Source organism: Lepisma saccharinum, chromosome 5, assembly GCF_977018435.1.
Source record: "Lepisma saccharinum chromosome 5, izLepSacc3.1, whole genome shotgun sequence".
Classification (NCBI taxonomy): Eukaryota; Metazoa; Arthropoda; class Insecta; order Zygentoma; family Lepismatidae; genus Lepisma; species Lepisma saccharinum.
This window is the reverse complement of record NC_139233.1, coordinates 6,150,556-6,178,030: the sequence shown is the minus strand read 5'-3', so window position 1 is coordinate 6,178,030 and position 27,475 is coordinate 6,150,556. Positions and strand designations below refer to the sequence as shown.

The following is a 27,475-nucleotide window of genomic DNA, read 5'->3' as shown; positions in this document are numbered from 1 at the left end:
GTAAGTCCCGATTCCATTATCAGATTCTCACCCTTTCCTACAGGGACTTCTGCATGTCTGGCAACACTGAAAAATTGAACACCAAGTCGAAGCTTCCCTCCCCACACTTCCTCCCCGTTCACACCCGAACCTCACCCCGCACTGGCAGTCTTCTCAGCTCCCAACTGTAGTTGTGTATACCTCTCCTTACGTTGTAACTATTTGTATTTTTTACAATTTTACATTTCTATTTTCACATTTATACTATTTTATATTTTTATATTCTATAAGGAAACCTCCCGACAATTTTTACAAAGAAAAAAGTATCAAAATGGATTCATGTCTATGCTTATTCACACACACTAATTGGTTCTAATCCAATGTGTGCTCTGCTTCATGTTCCATCAGTGTGGATTAGATTATAACCTTCTTGTATTTTAACCACCCTTGAAAACGTGTATATCTTGATATTTTGGGATGATAAACTCATAAGAAATTATAAAATATGATGTTCAAGATATAAATACCACTTACAAGCATAAACTATTATATTACTTTGTAATAACATGGCAATAGCATCATTATCTGTTATCACAGACGCTACACTTTAATCTTTTTTAGTAGAAGAACTTTCAAATTATATGTTTACTTGACCAAATTAATCACATAATCCTAACACATCATCTTCCATTAAACTAACTTTCCTATTTAATAATTTTACTTTCCATAGAAATAGATCAAACGCATGTCATGCATGTTACTTGTTGTGTTACTGTTAACACCCATTACAAACGTTTGATCAATTTGTAATATGATTATCTAATGAGTGGCTCTCAGGAGTAAAACTTCATAACCCACAAAAGTATGAAACCAAGAAAAACACAGGTTAAAGTTTGTTCATTACATTCTGGCTTTTGGGTTGCCCTGATGTTCCCGTGTGTTTTGACAGTCACCAACTACTGAGAAACTGAATCCAATGTGAACACAGTTTTGAATGGAATGTGCTAAAATAAAAACCCATTAATATTGGAAGATACTGTATTAAGGATTGATTTCAATAATTGGTTTAAGACACACATGTGTTAATTCAAAGTTATTCTACTAAAATAAGCAAAACTTAACATCTGCAACAATCTAGTTCAAGGAAAATATTCCTATCAAACAAATCAGAGAAATACAAAAACACTTCTACAAAAGCACACAATAATGGCGTACCTCTTGTACCGATTAAATCAACATATTAACATCTAGCACTTATCAGTTATTTCTACAACACCTATACAAAACAAGGCAAGCATCAAATCAAGATAAAAATATTAAATTACTTCATGCAAACAAGCACAAACAACAACAAATTATGAAATTAAATGTTTATCAGCCACTGGGGAAAAAATCATCGCTGTTAAAACACTTTACAGGCTGTAGTGTATGATACATTGTGCACTGAAAACAATGAACTAGATGAAGCCAAAATATCTCTCTCATGTATGTAAGTATATAGAGTGCCTTCAGCAATTTATGGCCTTAAAAAAATTAACAATGTTACTACTCTTCTTCAATTGGTTGATTTAATTATTGTCAAAGTTGATCACAATAAAGATGTTAGGTGTCGATGGGAGAGAAAGTAACAAGGCAGTGAGAGGAAGTATCTGTGGCCTATACTTAATATAACACTAGGGCCCGAGACTTTATTTACATATCGAATGAAAATCAGCCGAAATAGATGAACTTGATAAAACATATTTTAACATATTTGACCAATTTCGCATTTTTGCAACATATTTCTTTAATTTTATCGTAATAAGACATATTTCTGTATAATTCTGTAATTGTCTTGCACATAAATAATGGATAGTTTGCATTATCAACAACAGGATAAGGAAATTACGGACAAAGACATTAAAAAAAGAAGCTGTCTTTTCTTCTCTTCTTGCAGTCCTCTTATTATTGTTCTGTACTAAAACAATAATAGCTCCCTTTTTCTTTTACCCCGCCGACAATTGATAGCTGTGCAAGCATTATTGAGGAAAAATGTTTTCCGGTATTGTTGTATTTGCACGAGAATCACCGGGCAGGAAGTAAACAAGTTTCATTTGTTCTCATTTCTTTACCTTTTTTTCGCTTCTCACAACAAGCAGTCAAAAGTAAAAATAACATTTGATACATTACAGCCCCTACTACCTACTCTATCGGCAATGAAGTATGGCAGTTTCAACATCATTTGTCCTTTGAGTGAGGTATGTAGAAGTGCGAGTGAATTGAAAGCCTCCTCAAAAGGAATCTGTTGCGGTGAGCCTGAGGGCATTTCTTACAGATTTTGGGGTCGACAATATTCTGCAGTTGCGTGAAACCAGGGTAGGATATTCAAAGAGATCTTCAGTATTGAAGCATTTAGACATGGCGATACATCAAAATCTGCCTAAAAAAGTTGTGTTTGTGTATTGATTGCCTAGATTTATCAAAGCTGTAGCTAGCTGCCAATTATGCTTTAGTTTCCACAAAGGTGTAAATCTGACATAATAGTAAATGGAAGTTAGGATAATTGCAGTGAACCTCACCATACTTTCAGTATTTTCCCACTACATTCATTTAATACCCCACCCCCATCCTAGTGGATCTTCCCTGCAAGATACGGACTTTCCGCATAATGAGAAATTCAAAAGCACAGTTGTGCATATTTTTAGCTTTACTGGGAATATTTATGAATTTTTCTGACATATTTTTAATTTTAAATGGAATATTTTCTGCATTTTTATGACATAATTACATACATATTTTACACTTTTATAGGACAAAGTCCTGGGCCCTAGTGATGTATGATAAAATTGATGAAAGGAGACACAAAACACAAAGAGCATCCATGCCCAGGCAGAGATTCAAACCTGGCATCATAGAACCCTGTGCTAACCACTCTGCCAAAGGGATCGGCAACACATTTATTTGTCAAGTTAGAAATGCCAAGAGATCAGTCAAAACTATGTGAACAGCAATTGAACTGAATAAAAAAGAGCATAAACATTTAACAACTAGCTAATAATGCTTTGCTAAATAATTTTCCAACATATTATTGCAGGCAAAAACAGTGAAAAATGAACAAAAATTCCCTACAACAATATGATAAATTAATAGTAAATTCATTCCTAGCATTAGTTACTTTTTAATTGCTCCTTTTTATTCACTTAGGTTGTATTTCTGCCAATGTTCTAAATGTAATTGTGACATTTCTGCCCTAACTACTAAATATCAGATGAAACAGGTTTGTTTTTGATCTCCTGACAATAAAAAAGGCTTATGTGCTTGCAGTATGTGCAGGCAACGGAAGAAGGAAAATGTGATTTTTGTAAAGGTAATGAATTTATTAATACTTAATACAATTAAGCATGAAAGCCATTCTTATGCATTGCCCCATACCCATATAGTTGAATTGTCAATGCTGTAACTGCAGCTTTCCATTACTGACACGAGCCGGCCTTAAATGCTAAATCAGCAAACACCAGCCAACTCCCCGGTGACAAGAGGTCACCCGGACAGTCAGAAGTTATAGTGGCGAAGAGAGTCTGAAGCGAGTAGCCTTAGTGTGTGCACCGTATAGTGGGCCTGCTTAGAGGTTTGTGGGCTGTACCCAACGAAGATGCCCTCCGTGGGCCAGCACCACGGGAACATCAACAGATGCAGTGATGACAACTGGTCCTTCTATTATCAGTGTTTAATTACCTTTTGATCCCGCTCTGGCGTGAACTTCCCCCTCATTATGTGAATCCTAAATAAATATTGGTAAGGGGCAAGAGCATTAATTATTGCGCCTCCTCACTTATAAATACAACCTCTAGCAGCCAAGCCGTTTAAGCCAGTGAACGGCCTAAACGTAACATTACTAAGTGATGGCAACATTGACGAGTTATCATGAAGTAAGAAAGATACTATGCCGAGCAAATAATAATAAAAAAAAAGCATTATAAACCCATTGTATGCTCTGGTTGGAATGAATGTAAAGAAACGCCTCAGCGGTGAGATTTGAACATTATTCATTGCAACAGGAGGTGTGATCAACAACTTCCTCCACCTGTTCAGAAAACAAAGTGCTGTAGGTCAGGTCACCTGGTTCATCTTTGCCTGAATCACTAATATTTGGTGAAAAAATTCACCCTGGAGAATTTCTGAAACATAAATTTTTCCAGGTAATGATCTATGCTGCAAATGTAAATATTATTAAAACAGTTAAAAACATAAAAATACAATGCACTCAATTTTTCAGTGACTGAAGAAGGCCACAATTGCTGAAGACACAACAATAAGCTTGTCAGGCTGAATGTTTAGCAATTTCCTTAGTTCTCATTAACACGCACACAAAAAAATAAAAATAAATTATGTTGTTATAAGTGAGTATGCAAAACAACACAATGGGGAAGGGATTTCTAAGTCGCACCTTCTTAGTCTTAGGAAAGACCTTATCTTCTTTGGGTTTGGAAGGAACCACCTCCGTGGCTTTTTTCTCTACAGGGGGTTCAGCAGGTTTTTGGTGTGTTTTGGGAGTAGGGCGGGAAACTCTAGTTTTGTGAACGGACTTCTCCATGGCGGTGCTTTTATGCTGCGTTAGTGTTTTAGTGCTTGATGTTACGATCTCGGTTTTCTCCTGTCTCATGTGGTGGGTTACACTGTCACCCTGCTTGGTGGAGAGGGAAGGTTTAGTTGTTTCTTTGGAAACACATTTTTCCACACCGACAGCAGACTGTTTGTGGCGGATTGGTTCGTCGGTATCAGCCATGTAGCCACTCTCTTGGAACTCACCTTTTACGATTTTCCCTTCTCGCTTTGATTTCGGAGAGTCGGGTTTCGATTTTGTGGGCGACTTTGCTGGCTCAGGCGGTGCCTCTACAAATTGCGGAGGGGAGCCTGGTTTCAGTGGAGGTGACTTCTTGCGACGTGTCTCCGTCACTTGCTGTCTTTGAACACTTTCCTTTTTCACTTCAAATTTCGAGGAAACGCTTCTGGTTTCCGTTTTAGTTTTGCATATCGTCTGAGCTCTTTTTGTCTCTCTCTGGATGCCGTCAAGTATCACTGGCCTTGGTGGACCTTCAAATTCCGGCGGCTGGTCAAAGGACGATGGCGGAGGTGGTGGCGGTTCAGTTGATCTTGCCCTTTTAGGTTCAGACATCAGAACTGGCCTCACTTTTCTGTACATTGGTTCATCAGTGTCGCTTTCCCATGGACGCCATTTTGGAAGAATTCTACTCGTTTCAAGATCACTTTCGTAATCGCTTTCCGAGAACTTTCCCCTCACGAATTTGGATGGTGTTGGTGGAGGTGGGCCTCTTGTAACATGCTGCGGCTTGGCTGGTTCCGGTTTGAAAGGAAATGGTTCCAAATCAGGAAACCGTTTGAAAGGCTTCGACTCTATTGTTATAGATTTCTTCATTTCCTTCTTCCCTTCCACTTTAGTCTCGAATTTCGCTGCTGCAGTCACGGTGACTGTCTTTGGCATGGGCTGAGGGGTTGCTTTTGGTTCGGATGTCTTTCTTGGTGGAGCTTTATCCTTTGGAGGTGGTGGTATGGTCCTCACAGCACCAACCAGATGCTTCTTCGGTTCTTTTTCAAGATCTAGATCAATAGATTCTACCTTAGATGGCCGTCTTTCTGTGACCGGTCCCTGGATGAACCCAATCTCTGGGGGAGGTCCAGGTTCCAAAGGAATAGCAAAAGGTTCATCCATGATCTCTTGTGGTGGTGGTGGTTTTGGTTTGACGCCATCTCTCTTTTCAACATGTTTCACCACTGGCGGAGGTTGTACTTCAAATTCTGGTTCAGGCATTGGCGGCCACAGCTTCTTGGCTTCCGATGGCTTAATGGTTCTTTCTTCTATGATAGAAGGTGACGTTTCTCTAGCAGTTGTTTCTGATAGAATAGTTTCTTCAAAAGATTCCTTAGAAATTATTTTCTCAGACTGGAATTCTGATTTTTCTGTTATAATTTCAGATGACACCTGGGAGTCAGTTTCCATCATGTTACTCTTATGCACTACTCTAGCTTCGGCGATATAATGTTGAACCGCAGCCTTCTTCTCTTCTTCACTCTTCTTCGCTGCAGCTTCAAACATCTGCCTCTTCATTTCAATACTTGTGGTAATTTCTGGTGCAATGTCTATCTGTTTGTCAACTTCACTCCTCTGGTCCATAGTTTCAAAAATCTGTCGCCTGCTTTCAACACTCATAGTAAATTCTGGTTCTACATCTGTCTGCTTGTCTGCTTCACTTCCCTGGTCTACGATGTCAAAAGTAACCTTCTTTGGCTCCAAAACAGGTTCAGGAACAGGCCTAGAGACCATCTCTGTTTGCATTTTAGGCTCCACAACAGGTTCAGGAACAGGCCTGGAGACTATCTCTGTTTGCATTTTAGGCTCCACAACAGGTTCAGGAATAGGCCTGGATATGATCTCTGTATACTTTTCTACTTTCGTCTGCTTTTCTATACTCTCGAATATATGCTTTTTAGAGTCAAAAGTTGGGGCAACTTCCACCTCAATCATTGGCTTGAATTCGACCTCTTCTTGTGGTGGAGGCCACACTTTTTCAACATTTAACTTTGAGGACCAAAGGACAGTTTTCTGCTTCTCTTCCTGGATTTCTTGTGCCGATGGGGGCCATAGTTTTTTAACTGCGGAGTCATGGCTCTTGTGTGCCCAGATTCTGTCCATGGCCAAACCTTCCGCTGATGGTTTAGGGGAAGCAGCTCTTTGCAGATCGACTGGTGCTTGTATAATTGGAGAAGCAGCCCTTCTATGAAGGTCAGTCGGTAGATGCACGATCTCAGGTTCTGGGGTTTTACGGGCAGCCCATAGCTTCTCCATTGCAAGTCCTTCAGCTGAAGGCAATGTAGACATGTCCTTCTTTACTCCCGTCATTGGTCTTGGAGAGGCCGGTCGTTTAACTGGTTCGGGTGGTTGCTGTAAAGTCGGCTCTGGCTCTTCTATTTTCCGTGCGGCCCATAGCTTCTCCATAGCCAGTCCTTCGACAGAAGGTTTTGGAGATGCAGCTCTCTTCATGCTATCAATTGGCTTCACAGGCTCAAACAGTTGAACTTCTGGAGCTTTCAAAATTTGTTCCTCGAGTGCAGTCGAAGCCCATGATCTTTCAATTTGAATAGACTGAGTTGTTGGTTTTGGAGACTCCGTTCTCTCTGGTACATGATGCAGTTTGAACTCTGGCTCTGGAGTCTTATGAGGCGTCCACAGTTTCTCCATTGCAATGCCTTCTGCACTCGGTGGCAACGTTCCAGGTGTGACAGGCCGTGCTATGGGAACTCTCTGAATAGTTCTCTCATCCGAACCTTCAGTCTGAACCATTTTCCTAACACACACCTCCTCCACCACTTCCTTCTTAATATCTTCTGAAACTATATCTCTGTGATCTACTTTAGGCTCCTCCGAGACCGGTGGCCAAATGCAAGCAAGTTTCTTAACTTCCGATCTTTTCTCTTCCGTCACTATGGTTTCGTCAACTTGCTCCTGCTGTGGAGGCCATTTTGAACTTTGATCTGTTGGTAGAGGTTTCTCCACGCTTGCAATTATGCTGGGAGCTGGAGCTTCCAAATCTTTAGAGTCCTTCTGAAAAGAGAGAGAGATATCTCTATTAAGCTCGCTACTCCATTGGGATTTTGACTTTTCTTCAACTTTGGTTTCTACTTCAACACTCTCCTCTGTTGGAAGTTGCATGGCTGCAGGTTCAAAAGCTGACGTGGGTGTGAAGGGAAAGGGTTCCAAATCTGGAAAAGGGGTGAATGGGGATTCGGTTCTTTCCTGGCTGACTATTCTCCTGATTGAAGAGATCCCGCCAGACTCTTCTTTTTGTGGCTCAGCCAGCTTCGGAGGGGGGAAGATCCTCACTGCACCCGATGGTATGTCTATTGGTGACATTGCCTTCTGCGCTTCCTCCAGCTTTTTGACCTTATCGGCGACATCTTCTCTCACCTTGATCTGGATGCCAGGTTTCGGAATGTACCCAATTTCCGGAGGAGGGCCTGGTTCAAGATTGAATTCTTCTAGCAAAGAGGCTGCATGATCAGTCACTTTCTCAAGCTTTGTTACAGTTTTGTGTATGTGAGTGTGTACTTCGGTGCACTTTATTTCTTCTATTTTGGTAGTTTCAGTCCTTGAAACTTCAGGAGATGTTGAGGTTTCTTTCTTAATTGGGATTATATGCACTTCAGGTTCTTTGCTTTCAGTTATCAACTGCATCTCTCTGATTTCAGATCTTTCGGTAATTTCAGCTGAAGGAGGAGTCTTCTCTTTTGTGATGGGAATGACATGCACTTCCGGTTCTTTTGGTGCAGGAGGCGGTGTCGCCTCCTTCTTGATAGGAATAACATGCACCTCCGGCTCTTTTGGTACTTCTTTAGTTTCCTTTACAAATAGACTCTCTTCAACAGCCTCTTGCTGAACCGGTATGCTCTCTGGGGCTTCTATTTCCTCCTCGCTGCTTACTACTTCTATTATCTCTTCTTCTAAATTGAGAGCAAGCTCCTCCAATGACTGCTTCGATTCAACAACTTCAATTTCTTCTTCCTGAACTGGTGATGGTTCCTTAACCGGAAATTTAATTTCCGGTGTATAGATCTTAAGTTTCACAGGAACGATAGGCTCCTCGTAAACCTCAGTGGCTTCAAAAGACTCCGGTTCTGGTATTCTTATGTCATGAGCTCTGTCCTGGCGTAGCTGTATTGTCTCTTCTTCTCCAAAGGCAAGAGGTTTCGTCTCGACCTCAACTTCTACTTTTTTCTCGAAGACTTCCTTCTCTAGTTCTTCAATGAAACCAAGGATATCTTCTTGCTGAATATGAGTTTCAGTTTCTTCATCAGCCGTGACATATTCCTGTTCTTCTTCTATAGGGATTTCTTCTTCAAACAAGATTGGTATCTCGACAATCTTTTCTTCGACTTTATGTTCTTCCTCCTCTTCTAAAATTTCTTCATCCGAGGGGATGGGAGTAGGTGGTCTACGAATTATTGGAGTAGATGGGCGATCTACTGTGTCTTCCTCGTCAGTATCTTCCTTGAAAGACACATGCTTCTCTAGTTTCCTGTATGACACATCTTCCTCCTTGGGAACCGGAGAGGGTTGTGGGGGTACGGGTGTTGGAATTCGCTCAACCGTGTATTCTGTCTTGGTCTCTGAGGTGACCGAAATGTGTTTTTCTGTTTTGGTGATTCTTACAGACTCTTCATGAACTGGAATTGGGGAAGGTGTTCTGCGAGGGACTGGTGTCGGAATCCTATCAACCTGATGTTCTGAGGAAGTCTCTGTACGGATTGATGTGTGCTTTTCGGTTTTCCGAAACCCAGTTTCCTCGTCCTCTGATGGTGGGATTGGTGATGGTGTTCTGGCTGTAGTTGGGACGGGGATTGTTTCAACAGTGTGCTCCATTTCAGTCTTTACAGATGTGTGTTTTTCGGTTGTTTTCCCGGGGCTGGGAGATGGTGTTCTTGCAGGAGTAGGTGTTGGGATACGTTCAAATTCATGCGATTCCTCAGTCTTTTTATCGTAAGTCTTAAGTGTCTCGGGTTTGGCTAGAATTATTTCTTCTTTATCAGATGGAATTGGTGAAGGTGCGGCTGGAATGGGAGATGGAATACGCTCAAAAGTGGTTTCTGATATAAGTTCTGTTTTCAGAGATGTGTGTTTCTCTGTTGATATCGATGGTAAACCTTCACTGGGCAAAGGACTGGCACTGGGAGCTTCAGCAAGTTCTACTTTTGGTGGAATTGGAGAAGTTGAATTCTCAGGTGGCAACACTTGCTCAATTGTTTCTTCAGGAACTGGCGACTTTAGTTGTTCTGGAGTCTTCGCTTCGGGAACAACAAGCGAAGGTTGCTCGGAACCTTCATCTTTCATAACCGAAGCTTCTACTTGCTCTGATACTGGCGAAGGTGCCTTTACAGAAGCAACTGGAGTCGACGGCCTATCAAGGAAGTAATCCGACTCCATACCCATTTTCATCGTAATGTGCTTTTCTGTTCTTGTCGTTTCTGTTATCTCTTTATGCACTACTGATTTTGTGATAGGGGAATCACTTCGGAATGGGGAGGAAACCCTTGGAGGCTCTGGGGTGGCAGGGGCAAGGGGTAAGGACTCTTTTGGGGGAGGTTCTGTTGGCTGGGCTGTAGATACTTCAGCCACTTTGGGTGGTTCCTTTTCACGCGATGCTTCCTCCTTTGCTATCTTGAATAACTGTTGTTGTTCGTGTGTCTGTGAACCCAAGGATAAAAAAAAAGAGAGAGAACCAACATATTAAAAGAAAGTAAGAACTAGTTTCATCTCTTAAAGGTCCAATTCTTGCAAATTGAGCTTTAGAAATTAGAAGTCACCCTACACCAAATAGAAGCTACAGTCTATAAAACTATATATAGAGCTACTAAATGTTTACTAACTAATTATGTATCTAAAAGATACTACAGCTCAATGCAGAATTCTCTTTTTGTTGTAAATATATATATTGAAGGATCAACCCCAAAACTACATATATATCTTTCACTAATAATCTATTTATTATAACTCTAATTACAACCATAAATTACAACCACGCTCCAAAAATAAAGCAGTTTACACACAAAAGAAACAAATATTTACCTCCTAGTAATAAGATCATTATTCATTGTAAAGAACTTCCTTAAAATATCAGACTATTAGGTATACTCTTGTTTAAATACCTAATCTATAGCAAATATAACATACACATGCATTTTTACATAACAGAAAATGTTGTACAAGATTATGAACAAACTTCCATTTGTGGGTCTAGTTCCACATTATCATCTTAAATAATAATAAAAGTAAGTGAAAGTGAACAATGCAAGAGCACATAAAAATGGTTAATTTAATTTATTTTGCATAAATTTTAAGCCTCTCTTGTAAGATGATTCTATTTTATTTAGGAATATAATTGTTACAAATTTTGTAATTGGATATACACAGTTTAATCCCTGTATTAGTTTTAAGATTAATTTGCAATAATACAGAAACAAAACACTATCTCTGTTAATCAGTTGTTGACTGTACATTTTGAGTATTTGATAATTCTAGTTTAGTTCTTTCTTTTAAATTTCAACTCTCCTAGGATTGGCTCAGGTAAAAAGCTGCTAAATGCATAACTATCAATGTTGCAGTACGTACTAGAGCTCAGCAACGAAACTTATGTTTCCACTTACTACGAGGGGATATCAAAAAGTAATTGAGTAAATTTTTTACAGCCAAACTGAAATGTAATCACAAAAACTGAAATATACATTTGGAAGTACATGTATTTCACCACCTTTCCACGAGATGGCAGGTGTGTGCACCTCGGCCATGCAGAGAGGCAGTTGTTTCAAAATGGCAGCTACGCGTGAGATGTTCGACACAGTTGAGCTGGGGAGTGTGATTCATGAGTTGTGTGCAGTGTATGACATTCACAAATATCTGTAACTGGTGTGCAAAGTTCAATGCAGCGCATGTAAATGTCTTCGATGAACCCCATTCTGGACAGCCTCCCACATCCCCACACAGAGCAATGTTGACGCTGTGGAGGCATTGATTCAGGAGGACCGGCGGTCAACAATCCACACAACAGGGGATGCAGTGGGCATTTCATATGGCAGTGCATACTCCATCATCAAAGAAGAACTTGGGTATTGCAAAGTGTCAGTGAGACAGTGCCAGACAGCTGACACCACAGCATATGTACACAGTATGGGATACAGTCTTGGCATTTGCTCCAGTACCATAGGGCTGGAAATGCATTCCTCGATCGTATTGTTACTGGGGATGAATCATGGGTTTTTCATTACACCCCTGAACGAAAGTGACAGAGTATGGTATGGAAACAAACAAACTCGCCCCCACCCCAAAAATTCACGACAACCCCATCTGCAGGAAAGGTTTTGCTTACCATTTTCTGGGGACAGCCAGGGTGTCATTCTTGCTGATTTTGGGATAAGAGGAGCAACTGTAAATGCTGTGGCATATTGTGATACACCGGATCATCTACAAGCTGCTCTGTGCCGTAAAAGTCAAACAAAATCTCTGTCATTCTCCATGACAATGCTCATCCCCATGAGGCTGCATCAGTGATGCAAGAAGTCAATTCCTGGCATTGGGAAATTCTCAAGCATCCAGCATACAGTCCAGACCTGGCCCCATCAGACACTCGCCTGTTCTGCCCACTTAAAGAACACCTTCCCAGCAAACACTTCAGCTACGACACGAAGTTGTGACAAGCTGTGTGTCATTGGTTACGCATCCAGCCGAATCTTTTCTACCGCATGGGCATCGAAAAATTGGTGTCACGGTGGGACAAATGTGTAAATGTGAATGGATGTTATGTGGAAAAGTAGAGTAATATTCAACCTTCAAAATGTATATTTCAGTTTTTGGGAATACATTTCCGTTTGGCTGTAAAAAATTTACTCAATTACTTTTTGATATTCCCTCGTACTTGGGGTACTCGTGGGCATTATCTAGCTCTTGAGTTATCAACATAATGTAGATGAATGGTGGTGAACTAGTGAAATGCATGACTAGCAACCAAATGACACATTTTTGTTTTATCCACAACTTGAAGTTGGAACTCCCTGCCTTTATGGTGAATTATGTCAATCACTGTCAATTTCCACAACTTTAATTCCTGTGTAGTTCTGATTGCTTTATTAGCCATTATGGTAACAATAAATTACGCCTAAATGCACGGCCAGGAAAATAGGCAGCTGGGCAGGATTGCGCTGGTACCACATATGGGAAAAGCAAAGTGTGAGCTGGACAAAAGTTGCTGGTTCCCATGTACTGTGTGGCAACATCAACCTGGCTGCATTGCCTAGTTCAAGCTTCAGATTGACCATTCTCTGGGGAATTTTTGTGTCATCTCCGACCTTTCGAGCAAATACTGTCAGTTTTTATCACATGGATTACAAAGACCAACTCTACAATGAGATCTTTCATTCTCTTCAACCTCTGAATACACAGGCTTGTGCTCCAACGTGGCAAAAGTTCGAACTTCTGCCACCCGCTTAATTTCATGGCTGAGCTTTTAAACACATATACCTCCTGGATGTGTGAAAGAAAATAAGTCTTAGTAAGTTGCTCAGGGCTCTACACATTTCTAATTAATACTGATCACCTTATAATGTGGCACACACAGGAGATGTATGACTTAGCAATTTCAGTGAAAAGTGATTCTATGGGGACTCAAACCTGGGGGTCTGGCATACAGTGCTATTTCTATACAAACTACTGACCCGGTTCTGGTTTTGCCTGATTCTTTGCTTCTGCTGTTTCAAATGCAACAGATCCCATTGTGGTAGCACTAATAGAAACAATGAACACAGGCAAAACAGTGGAAGCGAAACCAGAGTTGACCTAGCAGCTCAGAGAAATAACACTGTAAAGTCCTGCATTTACCACTGAAATATCTAAGTATTGGTCAATTTTGCCATCTTTCTTGTGATGCTATCACGGTCTTACACCACAAGAAATATGGCAAAAGCTTTGTTTCTTGCATCTGTGTTGCCATTCTTCTAACTTTCAAAGGTCCACTGCTTTCATTATCGTAGTCATTGCTTCTAGGACAGAGATGGTCAAAATCACTTGCAAGAACACAACATGGAAACACAAAACTTTTTTCTATACATTTTCACTGCCCACATCACATCAGTATGATCTAAAAATGTGTGGAGTCATGAGTGAATTAGTGAGAACAAACATAATAAAGCATAAAAACAGATGATGTACACCAAATTAAACATGTTTCTTTGTAAACACTCCAATAAATATCTACATGTACCTCTTTTTTCTCCTCTTTTAGGTCTTCCAGCACAATCCTCTGCACCTCTATGGACGTGTCAGGCATGGGCTCCATCACCACAAAGTCCGCGATGCTCTGAGCCTCCCCGGCAGGATTCGTGGCTTTCACCATGAATTTGCCACAATGCTCAAAAGAAGCTGAAATTTGAAGCAGGCAACGTACAATATGAAAGTACAGTGTTTACTATTTTATTTAGTCTCTCTCTTTCACTCAACATAATTATGCGGTCTAAGGTTTTGATATTTTGTTACGCAATAATGAAGTATGTTATTCGAAGCAAGAACACCCCTGCAGATTTCTGTATCAGAGTGGTTAGCACAGCAAGTTACAATGCCAATGATACTGGCCCAGGCTAGGCATGGCTATTCTTCATGAGTGTCCATCGATTTCATTATATCATCACTCATTCTCACTATTGCGATTAACGAAAAGTGGCAGCTGAACAACAAAAATCAACAGCAATAACATCCCTCCCCTTCCAACTCCTCTAGGATGTATATGAATATTTAATTTTTGCTGTTAACTTTATATTCTATACATGGTCAAACCCTGATTTTACATTCCAAGATTTCCCTGCTTTTCTTGTTTCAATGAGAGAACCATTGTTTTGAAAGATACAGTAAAGTAATTACTGTTGGAATATACTTTTCATTCAACTGAAGAATTTCAGGAATTAATTTTTTTTAAAAAAATAAAGTTAGATTGAATACATTATATGGCATTTTATTGTTTATAGTAAGTGCACTACAGAATCATAACCTACAGATAAAATTGTTTTTTGTATGCTTTTACATTAGTTTTTATTTTATCATTGTACTAGTACTGTGCAAACAAAGTGCCCAATTTATGCATATACACTCATTGACAAAAAAAAGTTAAGCACCCAGAAGGAATAGTCCAATTTGGACGTCATTTTGAACACGTGTGTACCTTTGATGGGTATGTAAATGATTAGATTTGCAATGATACGTAACGTCTACAACAGCCACCAAAGTGCATTAGTTGGGCCACCGTGTGATAGTATTATCAGGCCTGATAGTGTTCACAAGGCATGTGCGAAACATCAGACAGTCTGTCAACACCGTGGGAGAAGGTAATCAACACAGAAAATGCCTTGTAGATGCATCAGAGTTTGAAAGGGGCTGCAATGCAAGTCTGCTTGAGGTTTGGTTGGTCAAATCGCGCAATTTCCAGGCATCTCAGGCATTCAAATGTCACACTGGTCAGACTTTGGTACCAATGGATACGTGAGGGAACCTACACATGTGAAGTTTCCGGTCAACTGGCCACACCAAGAGAGGATCACAGTATTATGCGCCAAGCATTACGCAACCCCATTGCATCTGAATCTGCTATCCGGACACAGGTACAGAACACACTAAACACCCCGTATCACTGCACCATTGGTCGTAGACTGGCCAGACTACAGGTTCACCGTCCCATGCGAAGGCTGCCGTTAACACCAGAACACAAACAGCTGCATTAAACGGCTGTGTTTGGAGTGTTGCCATAACCGGGAGGCATGGACTGCAGATGACAGTTACAAGTGGCATCCCATCATGTTCAGCGGTGAATGTCAGTTCTGCATTACCACAGTTGACCACAGTGTGAGAGTATAACTGCGTCGAGGGTAGATGACACATCCTGCCAATTTTGTGGAGACACGCATTGGCATTACCCCTGGCATTATGGTGTGGGGAGCCATAGGGTATCTATCACCCATGGTAGTTGTTCGGGGGACTCTGGTGGCACAGCAGTATGTCACTGACATCCTGTGTACTCAAGTGTTACCCCTCATGAGACAGCATCCTGGCTATGTTGAAATATTTTTCTTCAAACATACAGAGAAAGCACAAGATCATATCATGCCACAGGCGTAAGTCGAACCTAGTACCTGGGCAGCATAAATAATCTAATCTTGTTATAAAAAGGGTCCCACTGAAGCACTGGAAAAGAGCTTCTTAAAAGCTAATCATGCCAGCAACCTTTAGCAAACTTGGAAAAACTCCGCTGACATTGCATTAGGCCAGCACACTTCATATTTTCAAATCAGGAAATAAGCATTTTTCTTCAGAATTGCCGTTGCCAAAGGACGCGATCGAGTCAACTGTATTAACGGCCGATAGTTCGAATTTTATTTAAATAGGTCACGTGAGAAAATCACTAAGTTAGTTGTCTTCCGTTTTCAGTCAGATGAAGTAGTTACAAAAGAACTCCGTTTCTAGTTCCGCTCAGTTTACATCGAATCCAGTTATCGCGAGAGAGCTCCATAGTAGCCATAAGTTTAGAAAAAGGAGCGAATGAACGATCGGGAAGTTAAAGTTTATCATTTAGAATATTGGTCTACGAAGGCAGAGAGTTTGGAGCCTGGAGTTGTTATCTCGTCCATTTTATTACAGAGTAGGGTCACATCGAAACGAGGACCAGCAGAGAAGAGATTGCAGCAGATCTACAGGTAAACGAACATTCCTTGTATTTCCTCACCCTGCCTGTTCAATCATGTGTGGTGTTTTTAAATAGATGTCCTGTGTTGTTATTTCATGCTGTTTGAGTTTCAACGTTGCTCTTCAGAGCTACCCCCTTTCTCTTACAACATTCCTCTCCCTTAGCAAGCGAGTAGCCAGAGGCTGTCATACTCTATCTACGATCTGCCTCTTAGACTTTAGACGAGATACAATAAAAATTAATTTACAATCTCCCATCATTAACTTCTTACTAAAGATTTCTATGCTATTATTCTCACCTTTGTCTATGATGAAAGTGGAGCAATTTCCTTCAGATTTAATCCGGAATCCACTTTCAGGCCTTAACTGCACACCGTCCTTAAACCATGCAATGTCGGGAGTTGGTGTCCCGGTCACTTCAACTTCCATAAACACCCTGTCACCCTTATTCACCACCTGTGCTTGCAGCCGCCTTCCGAACACAGGTGGAAACAGCGTCTCTGGAAAATAATTACGTAAAAAAATTAATCCATATCAAATTACATGTATAGGAAATAAAACTCCAGAAGATTTGTAGAAATATGATGGTTTGACAAGGATTTAAATCACGATCTCTGGCATATATTGAGCTACTAAACCAATCCTGATTTTTTTGTTTCAAGCCAGCTTTATGCTCAGATTGACTAATTGAGACTGGACCTACAGTTTAAAGTGGAATCTAGACCTCCATAGCTCTGTTTGCTACACATTTTTGCTGTGTTGAGCTACCTTGCTCTGAACTACCACCACAGACCTTGTTGCCTTGCCAAGTCTGTTTTAATTTCTGATCAAGATTGTTCCAAAACTTAATTTGATACAAGAGGAATCGTTACATGTATCTTACATCACACATTGAATAGTAAGAGTAGACTGTAATGGATAGTCAAGACTTGTGCGCAGATTATGAGGGAAGTTTGGGCATGGGTGGATTAAGAGGGTGATCCCACCCTCAAATGTCTACAAAAAATGTAATCATCCCTCCCAGACACATCTAAATCTTCCAATAATTCATCAGTGAACAGGAGTGTGAATTGTGATTCAGGATACCTGCAAAGAAGCATCCATACCAAGATTCACACATGAGACTGCGTGAAGTGAGATTATGAACCAGCACTGAATGACCTTCGCCACTAAAGTCACGGCAATCACATGTTTGCCACAGATTGCAGTCAACGTGGAATGAGCAAAACATACAAACAGGTCTAAATTGTAGAAAATAGTCGGAAGTTGGTCTGGTAGCTCAGTTGGCGAGTTCTGACACTGAATCTCAAGGTTGTATCAGATTATAATCCAAACCAGACCACAACAGGTTTTATTTAATTTTCATGTAAGTTTCAACTCTCTTCATTTTAGCATTACATACATAATGCAATTCCAAAAGCAATATATCTAACACCCTATTAACAATAAACAGGAAGTAATATTTTTAAAACAAAATTCCTGCATGGCTACTGAAATTAACAATGCAAAAAGTATACAGGCAGTAGAACTAAGAAGGTATTTTACACATTTATGAATAATTCATAACTTTTGCCACATAGAAACACAAATTCACATTATTATTGAATTTGTACTTACTTTTAACAACCAAATCAGCTGTACTGCTGGCGGTGCCCATAGGATTTACTGCTTTGCAAGTGTATCGACCACCATCTTTCACCGTTACACTTTTGATTTCCAGTCTCGGTTTGTTCAGACTAAAGCTGGTCTCAAGCCCCTCCTTCGGTGGCAGTTCCACTCCATTCTTTAACCAAGTGACGCTAGGCTCAGGGAAACCTGGAATTTGCACATAATGCATTGTTATAAAAACTTACCACATAACGTTCCTTAATAGTACACTTCTGTTCAGATAACAGTGGCACTCTAGATGCAGTTACAGAATTAAGAGATGCTAGTATAAAATGTTTCTTGTCATCATTAATATTTAGTTTGAGGAAGTCGCCATGTCATTTGTTTCAATGACATCCTCTAAAAAAAAAAGTGGAAATGACATAATTTTACACAAATGCTAGATGTATGCCAATGCATTCCTATTGTAGACACTATTTGTAGTAGTTTGTCTTAACATTAAACATAAGCAATATTTTGATGTTAGAATATTTAAAATAAATAAACAATATTTTAAATACTGTGATTCAAACAGTGACTAGTTATATGAATGTGTACCTTGATATTTTCTGAAAGATGAAATGTTGCCTTTGCAAAATAAAGAACACTTACATGAAAATTACAGTTTTAATTTTAAATAATGCAACAGACAATTAGGAGTAATATTGAATCTATAGAACCTTTGGATAAATAAAATTATTGCTTATGTTATCAATAGATCAGTATACTGAAACTGCACCCACTATCAGTCAATGTTAATAGAGTAACAATTAATTCTAACTTCTTAAACATACTTTACATTAATGAAGTATCAGTGTGAAATTTTGAGTTGTTTCTGACAGACTGCAGACACTGAATTTATTTGAACAACTAAATAGTTAATTCTTCTTTTAGTTTACGGTTGTTACAAGCATATGAATACACTTTTTGATGTTAGTTAGTTTGTTGTAACATGAAAACATGCTTCAAAGATTTTTTATGAAGTTGTTATGGTCATAGTTTTGTATAATGCATATTACATTGAGAAGCCTGAAGCATGACAAAGGGATATGGTTTGATTAACTCTATTAAATCACACGATGAAATTGTCAACAGGTCAATCTTCCTGATGTCTAAAATTAAATGATTACCCAATCTTCCTGGTGTCTAAAATTAAATGACCACCCAATCTTCCTGATGTCTAAAATTAAATGATTTCCCAACCTTCCTGATCTCTAAAATTAAATGATCATGCAACCTTCCTGATATCTAAAATTAAATGATCACCCAATCTTCTTGATGCCTAAAGTTAAATGATCACCCAATCTTCTTTACATCTAAAATTAAATGACCACCCAATCTTCTTATCAATGCATTACAGAATCCTGGGTAAACATAAAAAATTTGTGGAGGTTCTCACCAAGGATCCAGCCCAAGATATGCATAAAATTGAGAAAATTAACCACTATGCAGGATTATCCAGTACTCACCATCTATTATTCCCTCCAACACAAACTCTGATCCTTGGTCAACAATCTTGCCCTGAAGTGGAACAATGAACCGTGGGGCAGTGGACTTCCGCTGCGGTTTTGGTGACATCAGAGCCTTCTTTGCCTGGTCCTCACCTCCCTTGAAGACTGTGACCGAAGCCTGCTGCCGGACAACAGGAGTCTCTGCATTCACCTGATGCAGCTCTTGTTTCTTGTGAGATTCAATCTGCAATTTACATCAACATTCAACATTAGAGGAATTGCACAGAAAGTGGTCCTATTCCATGAAAGTAACAAAATGAATCAATTTGACTTATTATTGTTGTTCAATGTTTTAAGGTTTAAAATGTATGTGAATGTATAAAATGTGCATGCATCACCAGCAAAATCTATTAGCATCTGTCTTTGAGGTCTTCATGAACAAATGAAGTCCAATTTTGCTTCATTTTTCAAGTGTCACACATGTAACACATATCATTAATGTCTTTGAGGCACCCAAGATTTTTTTTTAAAAAAAAATTTGTTAGTGGACACCACTAAGTACTTGATAATTCTATGAAATCAGTGTGTGATTAATATTTTAATCAGATTGCATTTTGTATGTGAAGGTCTCACATCAACACTGGAATGCCATATTACCACTTTTAAATTAGAAGACTACATAACAGGTCTAAAAACTAGGGACGAACCAATTATAAATATCAATGTATTGGTATATGTAAATCTCAAGTTCAAAAGTTAATCACCAATACTGGTATCTTCCTAAATCCAGGTACCTCATCGAGTATGTAATATGTCAACAGATACTTTTGCCAAGTCCACAAATCTGTGCAGAATGCGCAACTGTCATTAAACCTGCACCAACATTGCATCAAAGATATTTCATGATTAAATGGTAATTATTTTAATAATGTAATTACCTCCATAATTGTTAATTGTGGTATTGTTGTGTTGATATTGTTGATGTTTATAGTGGTGGCGATATTTATGATGTTGATGTTTATAATAATAATGATGATGATAATTTATTTGAGTGTGATGAACAGCCAACTTACCTGTCACCTTACATTCATATCAGTAATATCTAAAACCAAAAAACTTTTTAAAGACATTTAATATGAATTGATTGATTTGGTTTATTTTACTTCGCTTTTCTGCCACTTTTGACTAATCACAAAGATGTATACGAGTGATATGGTGAAATTGATGAATGGACACTCTCAAATACCAATGCCCAAGCCAGGATTCAAACCAGGGACCATTAAATATGAATTATAGACAAAATTGTTCATTGATCATGCCTATATAACTGTTTCAACCCAGAAGTGTCCATCATTGTATACTCCTGTTCAGATAGTGGGGCACATACTTCAACTTCAATCCTATAAAGAATGCCACTTTATGTGAACAGGAGTGTACAAAAAGTGGAAGGAAGTATTTGCTGTCAACAATATTGCTCACAAGTTTGTGTGTACAATCATTAGTCACTTCTTGTAGTCTTTCTCTCACGGAAATTAAAGTAAAAAGTACTATTATTATGATATTAATAATTCATTCCTTACAATCACTGTAACAAACAACAATGGTCTTACCTCTTTAGCTGGTTTGTCACCGATCTTCTCGAACATGCGTTCCGACTGTTCTGACAAGCTGTGTTTCTCCACATGTGGTTCCTCAAAGCCCGAGGAAGACATCTTCGTTACTTGACTAGATTGCATGAACACTGCTCTCTTTGAAGTGAAGGACTCGACCCTGTGCTCCGAATGCATGTCTTCAAATGTACTGATGGACATAGTTGTGTCGATGGCTGGCTCTGAGAAGAGAGAAATATCCTTTACGCACTGAGGTATGACCTTGCAATTTGTACTAATATATTTTTATCTTTTCAAAGTTATTTATAGTATGGACCAGCTGATACCACTTTGAACCAATATTGGGTGTGGGTTTTAAGTCCACTTTATCCACAGGAAGGCTAATCGGGACTGGACCTACAGTTTACAGTGGGATCCAATCCACTTGTGCCATCACTGGGTATCAAATCCAGGATTCCTTGATTACAAAGCAACGACATTACCACTATGCCATCGGGAAGGTCCTATTGAAGCGATATTGATATCCACAGTGATACTGTTACGAAATCTCATTGATACCTGGCAATTGTAATAACTCAAAGTGGTTTGGAATATTTATAATTTTTAACACTCATGATGGGAGAGGAGGGTGTCTAGCCCACCACCTCCTGGTTTTCATTTTTTAACTCTCAATATTTTTATAAAAAAAAATTAAATAATATTATATTGTTCCTCATTGTGTTCCCAGAATTTCCATATTACTTTTGTTCATAAAATCATACACATAATGTACATAGGAGACAACATTGATGTGGTGGGCCTATCATGTAGTGGACCTCCTTACTCTGGGATGTGTGTTCCGACTATACAATTGGTAGCTAATGATAGTAATTTTGTAATTACTATATACCAGCATGTTCATAAACAAAAAAAATGATTCTTATTTTTTACTACCTGATTGGCCGGCATTGCCCGGGAATTTATTTATCCCAATCTTCCATTAGACAGGAAAATAATGAATTCTAACTATAGTGTAATATGTAACTAATTTTATTTTATCCTGAATGTCACCAATTAGCTTAGCGACTCCCAAAACTATGGATTCGTCACTAATGTAGATCATTTCTCACCCCCCATGCCGATAGGTGATGAACTTGGAGTTGAACGGCATTGAGTGCGTCACTATTCATCTTAGCGACCCCGTAAACTATGGATTCCACACTAATATCGGTCGTTTTCGCAACACAAACTCATATCAGCCTGAATGTTAGACAACCCGAGAAACACCATTGTTGTGCGGGATTGCATTGAGTCACTGATGTATGTCTGTGTGGAATTCAATATCGGTCGTTTTCGAATTATTTTTTTACATGTCACCCCCTTCCCACCCCATCTCTAGGGGTGCCAGGGGTGTCTACCACCACAGTATTTCTTTCGAGATTGCAAGTGATACGTGTACCAAGTTTGGTTGAAATCGCTCCAGGCATTCGAGAGTTATGCCGGAACAAACATACATACACACACACATACATCCATTTTTATATGTATAGAAAATAGATTAATAATTGTAATAATTATTATTATAATTATTCTGTAACTGCACCTATATAAACAACAAAGGAGGCAGTACTTCAATAACAAAATGATTTCTTGAATTTCAGTGATGAGAAATGTGGTCTCCTAGTCCACCCCCCCCCCTCCTTTCAGGTAAGAAAGTTTATTGTACAGCAAGTATACACTAGGGTTAATATACAAGTGTTTCATTTAAATTTTACCATACCAATCTAACAGAGATAATCATTTAATCACAAAATCCATTTCTCCCCTCTATGTTGTTGGAAAAATACAATGATATATATGCCTACAGTCTCCAATAGTAACAGGCATATTATGCACTTCAGATGTATCTCTTTCTTAAGGCATAAAAATGTCAAAAATATTAATTGCAGACATCTACATGCTAAAATATGAATAATCCTGTTTAACACTGAAAGAATTTTAAGTAAGTGCATACCTTTAACTAACAGCGAAGCTAGACACGTTGCCTTCCCTACTTCATTCTCAGCTATGCAGGTAATCCTTCCAGTGTGCTCTACAGATGATTCTGGTATTGTGAGAACGTGTCTGTCTCCTACTGTTTCAACGTTGAATTGTTTTGTTGCAACATCGGCATCATTCAGAAGCCATCGTACCTAAGAAAACAAATGTGCAATTGTTACTGTTGCAGACTAGCTCACAAAGCTTTTCTATAAACATTACAATTGGTAAGCAATGCATATTAGGAACAAGAATAATGTTTCACTTTTCAAATATTCATTAATAATTATAGGAATGAAATTATAAATTCATACAAACTGTGTTTTATTTATTCTTCTGGAACCTACTATTGATAAATAAAATTACATATTTTAATTTGCAAAAATAAAGCACAGTAATATTCAAGTAATTATCGATACTTTCTCTAGTAGTTTATGGTTCTAACAAACATATAAACATTTTGGGGGAACACATCTATTCTAGGAATAAATGTCTGATAAAGGGACACTTAAAAATGGCAATGTAGTATAGTAATATTTTAGTCTTACAATGAAGATTACGCTTTGCCATGTAGAGATCAGCACAATCTTACAAAAAACATGCTATTCTCTGTCCCAACTATCTCTGGAGCAAAGACATGCATAGCGAAAGATAAGGAGGGGATTGAGTGGGCAGAGAGAAGCAGTACATGCTGCTGTGAAGGCTGGTAACTGGTCACTTTCCCCCCTCCACTCAATCCAGTTCCCTCTCGCATGTTCATTGGCAGAGGCATATCGCATCACTACTTGCGCAGACACTTGTTTTAGTTTACTTGCTCCAGAGATAACCAGGACATAGTATAGATGGGCCTTGAAAAATAAAATGTATGGTTTTTGAAACTCAGACAATCTTTGGTGGGGAGCTCCAAACTGTAAGCACTTTATAAATTCTCTTGATGTATCCATAAGGGAAGCACTGTGCACAGTTTTTACCACAATCTTAGAATAAAATGTTAGTAATTATAACATACAGTATTCAAAAAATATTTAATTCATATTATAATTAGAAACTGATCACTCCCCATTTCAACATGAGCATTGTATTCTTGTAACCTATTTTGAATATTTGTGAAAGTTGGTTTTTCAACATTGTTTTTTCTTGAACTATGCAAACCAGGATATACATTTTGAATAAAGTAATAACTGTCTACAATATTCTTCTTTCAAATTAACACTAATTTTATCAATTCTGCCTGTTCTTGAAATTTAGTGTAAATAGTTTAAGTCAAAAAACATAACTCTGAACAAAGTATTCTAAACTGAGCTTAGAAATAATAGTTTTCCATTACATACCGTAGGCATTGGTTTTCCAGTAACAACACACTCGAAGCGAGCAGGTTCCTTTGCCAGCACACACTTGTCTCCAAAGAGCTCCTTGAACTCTGGTGGAGTCAACTTCTCCTCTGGTGGCGAAATCTTCCTTTTTATTTCTGGCGTCTGCACAGATTTCACAATGAGATTGGCAAAACACTTGGCTTCACCTGAAGGATTGGTTGCTTTCACTGTGTACACTCCTTTATCCTCTGGAGACACTTCGGGTATTGTCAGTGACACTGCGTTACTTGGATCTTGAATGAACTGTAACAAGAAAAAATTATGACGTCAAACATTATACTGTACCAGTCAATAAACATGATAATTGCTATTAATTTTATTATCGTGACATTTCTTATTGTAACCTGTAACTTGTTGCTACCAGACATAGTGATAAAAGCCCTGCAGGGTTTGCAGTGTGTGCTTGCAGGTAGGAACTACAGGGGATTTTCCCAAACTGTTGTTTTTTTAACCACATTCATGAAGGACACTTTTTCCATTTTCATAAAGTAAGGAGCACTACTTTCATACTTTGAATACAAAATTCCCCAAATGAAAATACAATTTTTATACAGGCACAGAACAAAAACATGAAACATCACTGGCATTGAAATTGAAGAGATCTTTAATTGATTTCCACCTTATACATTTCTAATCAGAGAAGGCTCAAGATAAAAATTTTCACCTGGGCAAGGGGGACTTTTGAACCCCCCCTATTCTCTACCTTGCACCCCCTCACTTTCCACCACCCCTCAAAAAAAACATGTTTTACATTTACAGTTTTAACATACATACTCTTGTTTCCCTTTTTTGAAACAGTTTCCTTTCCGGTCCCATTATTGACTACATTCCTTTTTTTCCCCTTTTCAAAAAACATCTCCCTTGGTTCCTTCATTGACAAGATATCAAATATTTTGCACGGGTGTTTTTTCCCTGAACAAAACATTCAACAATTGTCTATTTGGTGCAGTTCAGAGGAAAGAAAGAACAGCCGCCTTCTACCTTCCCTTCCCTCCATGAGTGTTGGGAGCACATTGCAGCGATTGTTGAAACAATGCGATCTGTGCTTATGCAGCAACAAACACATTGTAAGCAGCACACCTGTCGAGTTGAAAGTGTACTTATCTGCTAGATTTAGACTTTTACTTTTGAAGTTTTTTAGAATAGTATTAACTTAACTGTGTGACAGTAACGACAGTATTGAGTGTCAGTGTAATGGCGATACCTTCAAAAAAAAGGGAATTACAAAAAGAACTCTAGTTTATTCTTGCACTCCTCTAAAAATATTATTTTAAATGAAAGCACAATATATACCATTCATATATAAAAAGGAATACCGTCATATAAAATTTACTGCATCCCTTTTTATATATGAATGGTATAAATTGTGCTTTCGTTTAAAATAGTATTTTTAGTAGAGTGCAAAAAACTATAATCCCTCCCCACCTTTTTTGGCAATAATTTCCCCTCTTTTTGTCCTTTTTAGAGGAAAACTTTTCCCTTTAAAATCCAGCCTTTACTCATCACTAGGGAACGGAACTTTATGTGCTAAAAAACTCAGAAATATTTATTTTTTATGTGTCATAAATCTTGAAAATATGTGATAAAAACAGGAAAATATGTGGCAAAAAAAATGGTAACAAAAACAAAATATTACATGCATTTTAAACACTTGAAATCAGTTTCTAAATGCTTACCTATTAGCGAGCTATTTTTTGGAAGAGTTGCAGTGAATCACTATAGTCTCTTCCAAATTCTCCATTGTAAATCTGTGACGATTATCTCTAAAAAGCATCTTATATTGCGAGAAAGGTCGCTCCACACCACAAGAAACAATTCTTGCATATTTGAAGCACGAAATGGCACTAATGCTGAAGTATTCCAAAGTATTCCTCTACTTCACCTTCCAAAACAAGTGCAATTTGGCACAAAGTTTGAAAACCTTGGTTTTTCCCAAAAAATTCTGTACATTTAGACATTAGCACTTGTGCGTTAGATCCAGTGGTGGGGCTAATATTTCCCCCCAATAGACTCGTAGGCGAGGCGCCAGAAGTCTGCCAGCGAGCGTGTTCAAAGACAAAACAAACCTAACACTCTCGATATGAAAGAGGTGGGGAGAATAAACATTTTTCTTCGAGGATTTCGAGGTAGCTGAAGTCAATGAGCGATTTTATGTATTTAAAATGAAAATTCGCAAAATATGTATTTACATACGGAAAACTGTAAAATATGTGTTTTTATGTAAAATAAAATTTGCTGTGTTGACATACAAGGCTATGATCAGAATTTTGGCAAAAACGAGGGTCTCTATCTTATCGCAGAAAAAAACATTTATTTAACTAAAGTTCCGTTCCCTGCTCATCACATACCAAACATAGGAAAAACATTATTGTTATTTATTGTTTATTGGTGAAAATAGCAAACAATGTTAGTGATGGACTGATATAAAATTCTACACGATTCATTCATCTGCATACATATTTAGAAATTTACTTGACAAAACCATAGTACATAATTGTTCCTTTCCACATAACAGAATTAGGGCCAATGTCATAGTCTTGTAATCAAGGGATCCAGGTTCGACACCCAGTAGAGGCACATAGTGGTTTGGATCTGACTTTGAACTGTAGGTCTAGTCCCAATTAATATAGCTGTGCATAGAGTGGACATTAAAATAAAAATAATAAAGCAACAGAATGCTACTTTCTAAATTGTACAATATTAATTAAAATACTAAATTGGGAAATTACTGGTAATGATACTGACACAAGAATATGCCTACATCGAATGATAGCAACAGAGCAATAATTAATCTGCCCTTTCCTGAAAATGTAACAATCAAATGAAAGAATTGTGCATTTAGTTATAAACTCATTATGGAAATATTTGTGTATATCTACCTGGATTCTTTCTGACGAAGAGAGTTCCTGATTATTCAGGAACCATTTTATTGTTGGTCTGGGATCCCCACTGACAATGCACTCAAATGTTACTTTCTCTCCCTCACACGCCAGAATGTCTGTAAGGAGCTTGCTGAACTTTGGAGCCATTCCCACCTCCTGGGTCACGGTGATGATCTCCTCCCTTGTAGTATACTTCTCTGTTTCCGAAGGACCAAGGCCTGGAAAGGAAATGTGCATGGTTTGTAAATGT

At 38.5% G+C, this 27,475-nt stretch overlaps 1 protein-coding gene across 21 annotated transcripts in view; it reads right to left on the bottom strand.

The window, feature by feature from the left end:
- The window catches only part of sls (sallimus), an 854,140-nt gene that overhangs the window by 506,929 nt on the left and 319,736 nt on the right, over positions 1 to 27,475 (bottom strand). For 18 of the 21 annotated variants that reach the window (XM_083122061.1, XM_083122066.1, XM_083122070.1 and 15 more), the window contains 9 exons: positions 27,223 to 27,443; positions 24,302 to 24,586; positions 22,948 to 23,125; positions 20,955 to 21,175; positions 19,363 to 19,588; positions 17,864 to 18,061; positions 16,546 to 16,746; positions 13,782 to 13,939; positions 4,406 to 10,216 (listed from right to left, as the gene is read on the bottom strand). In XM_083122061.1, coding sequence (XP_082978187.1) covers positions 4,406 to 10,216; positions 13,782 to 13,939; positions 16,546 to 16,746; positions 17,864 to 18,061; positions 19,363 to 19,588; positions 20,955 to 21,175; positions 22,948 to 23,125; positions 24,302 to 24,586; positions 27,223 to 27,443 — 7,499 coding nt within the window. The remainder of the gene's footprint in view (positions 1 to 4,405; positions 10,217 to 13,781; positions 13,940 to 16,545; positions 16,747 to 17,863; positions 18,062 to 19,362; positions 19,589 to 20,954; positions 21,176 to 22,947; positions 23,126 to 24,301; positions 24,587 to 27,222; positions 27,444 to 27,475) is intronic. The other 3 variants (XM_083122067.1, XM_083122074.1, XM_083122077.1) reach the window with 3 other exon arrangements.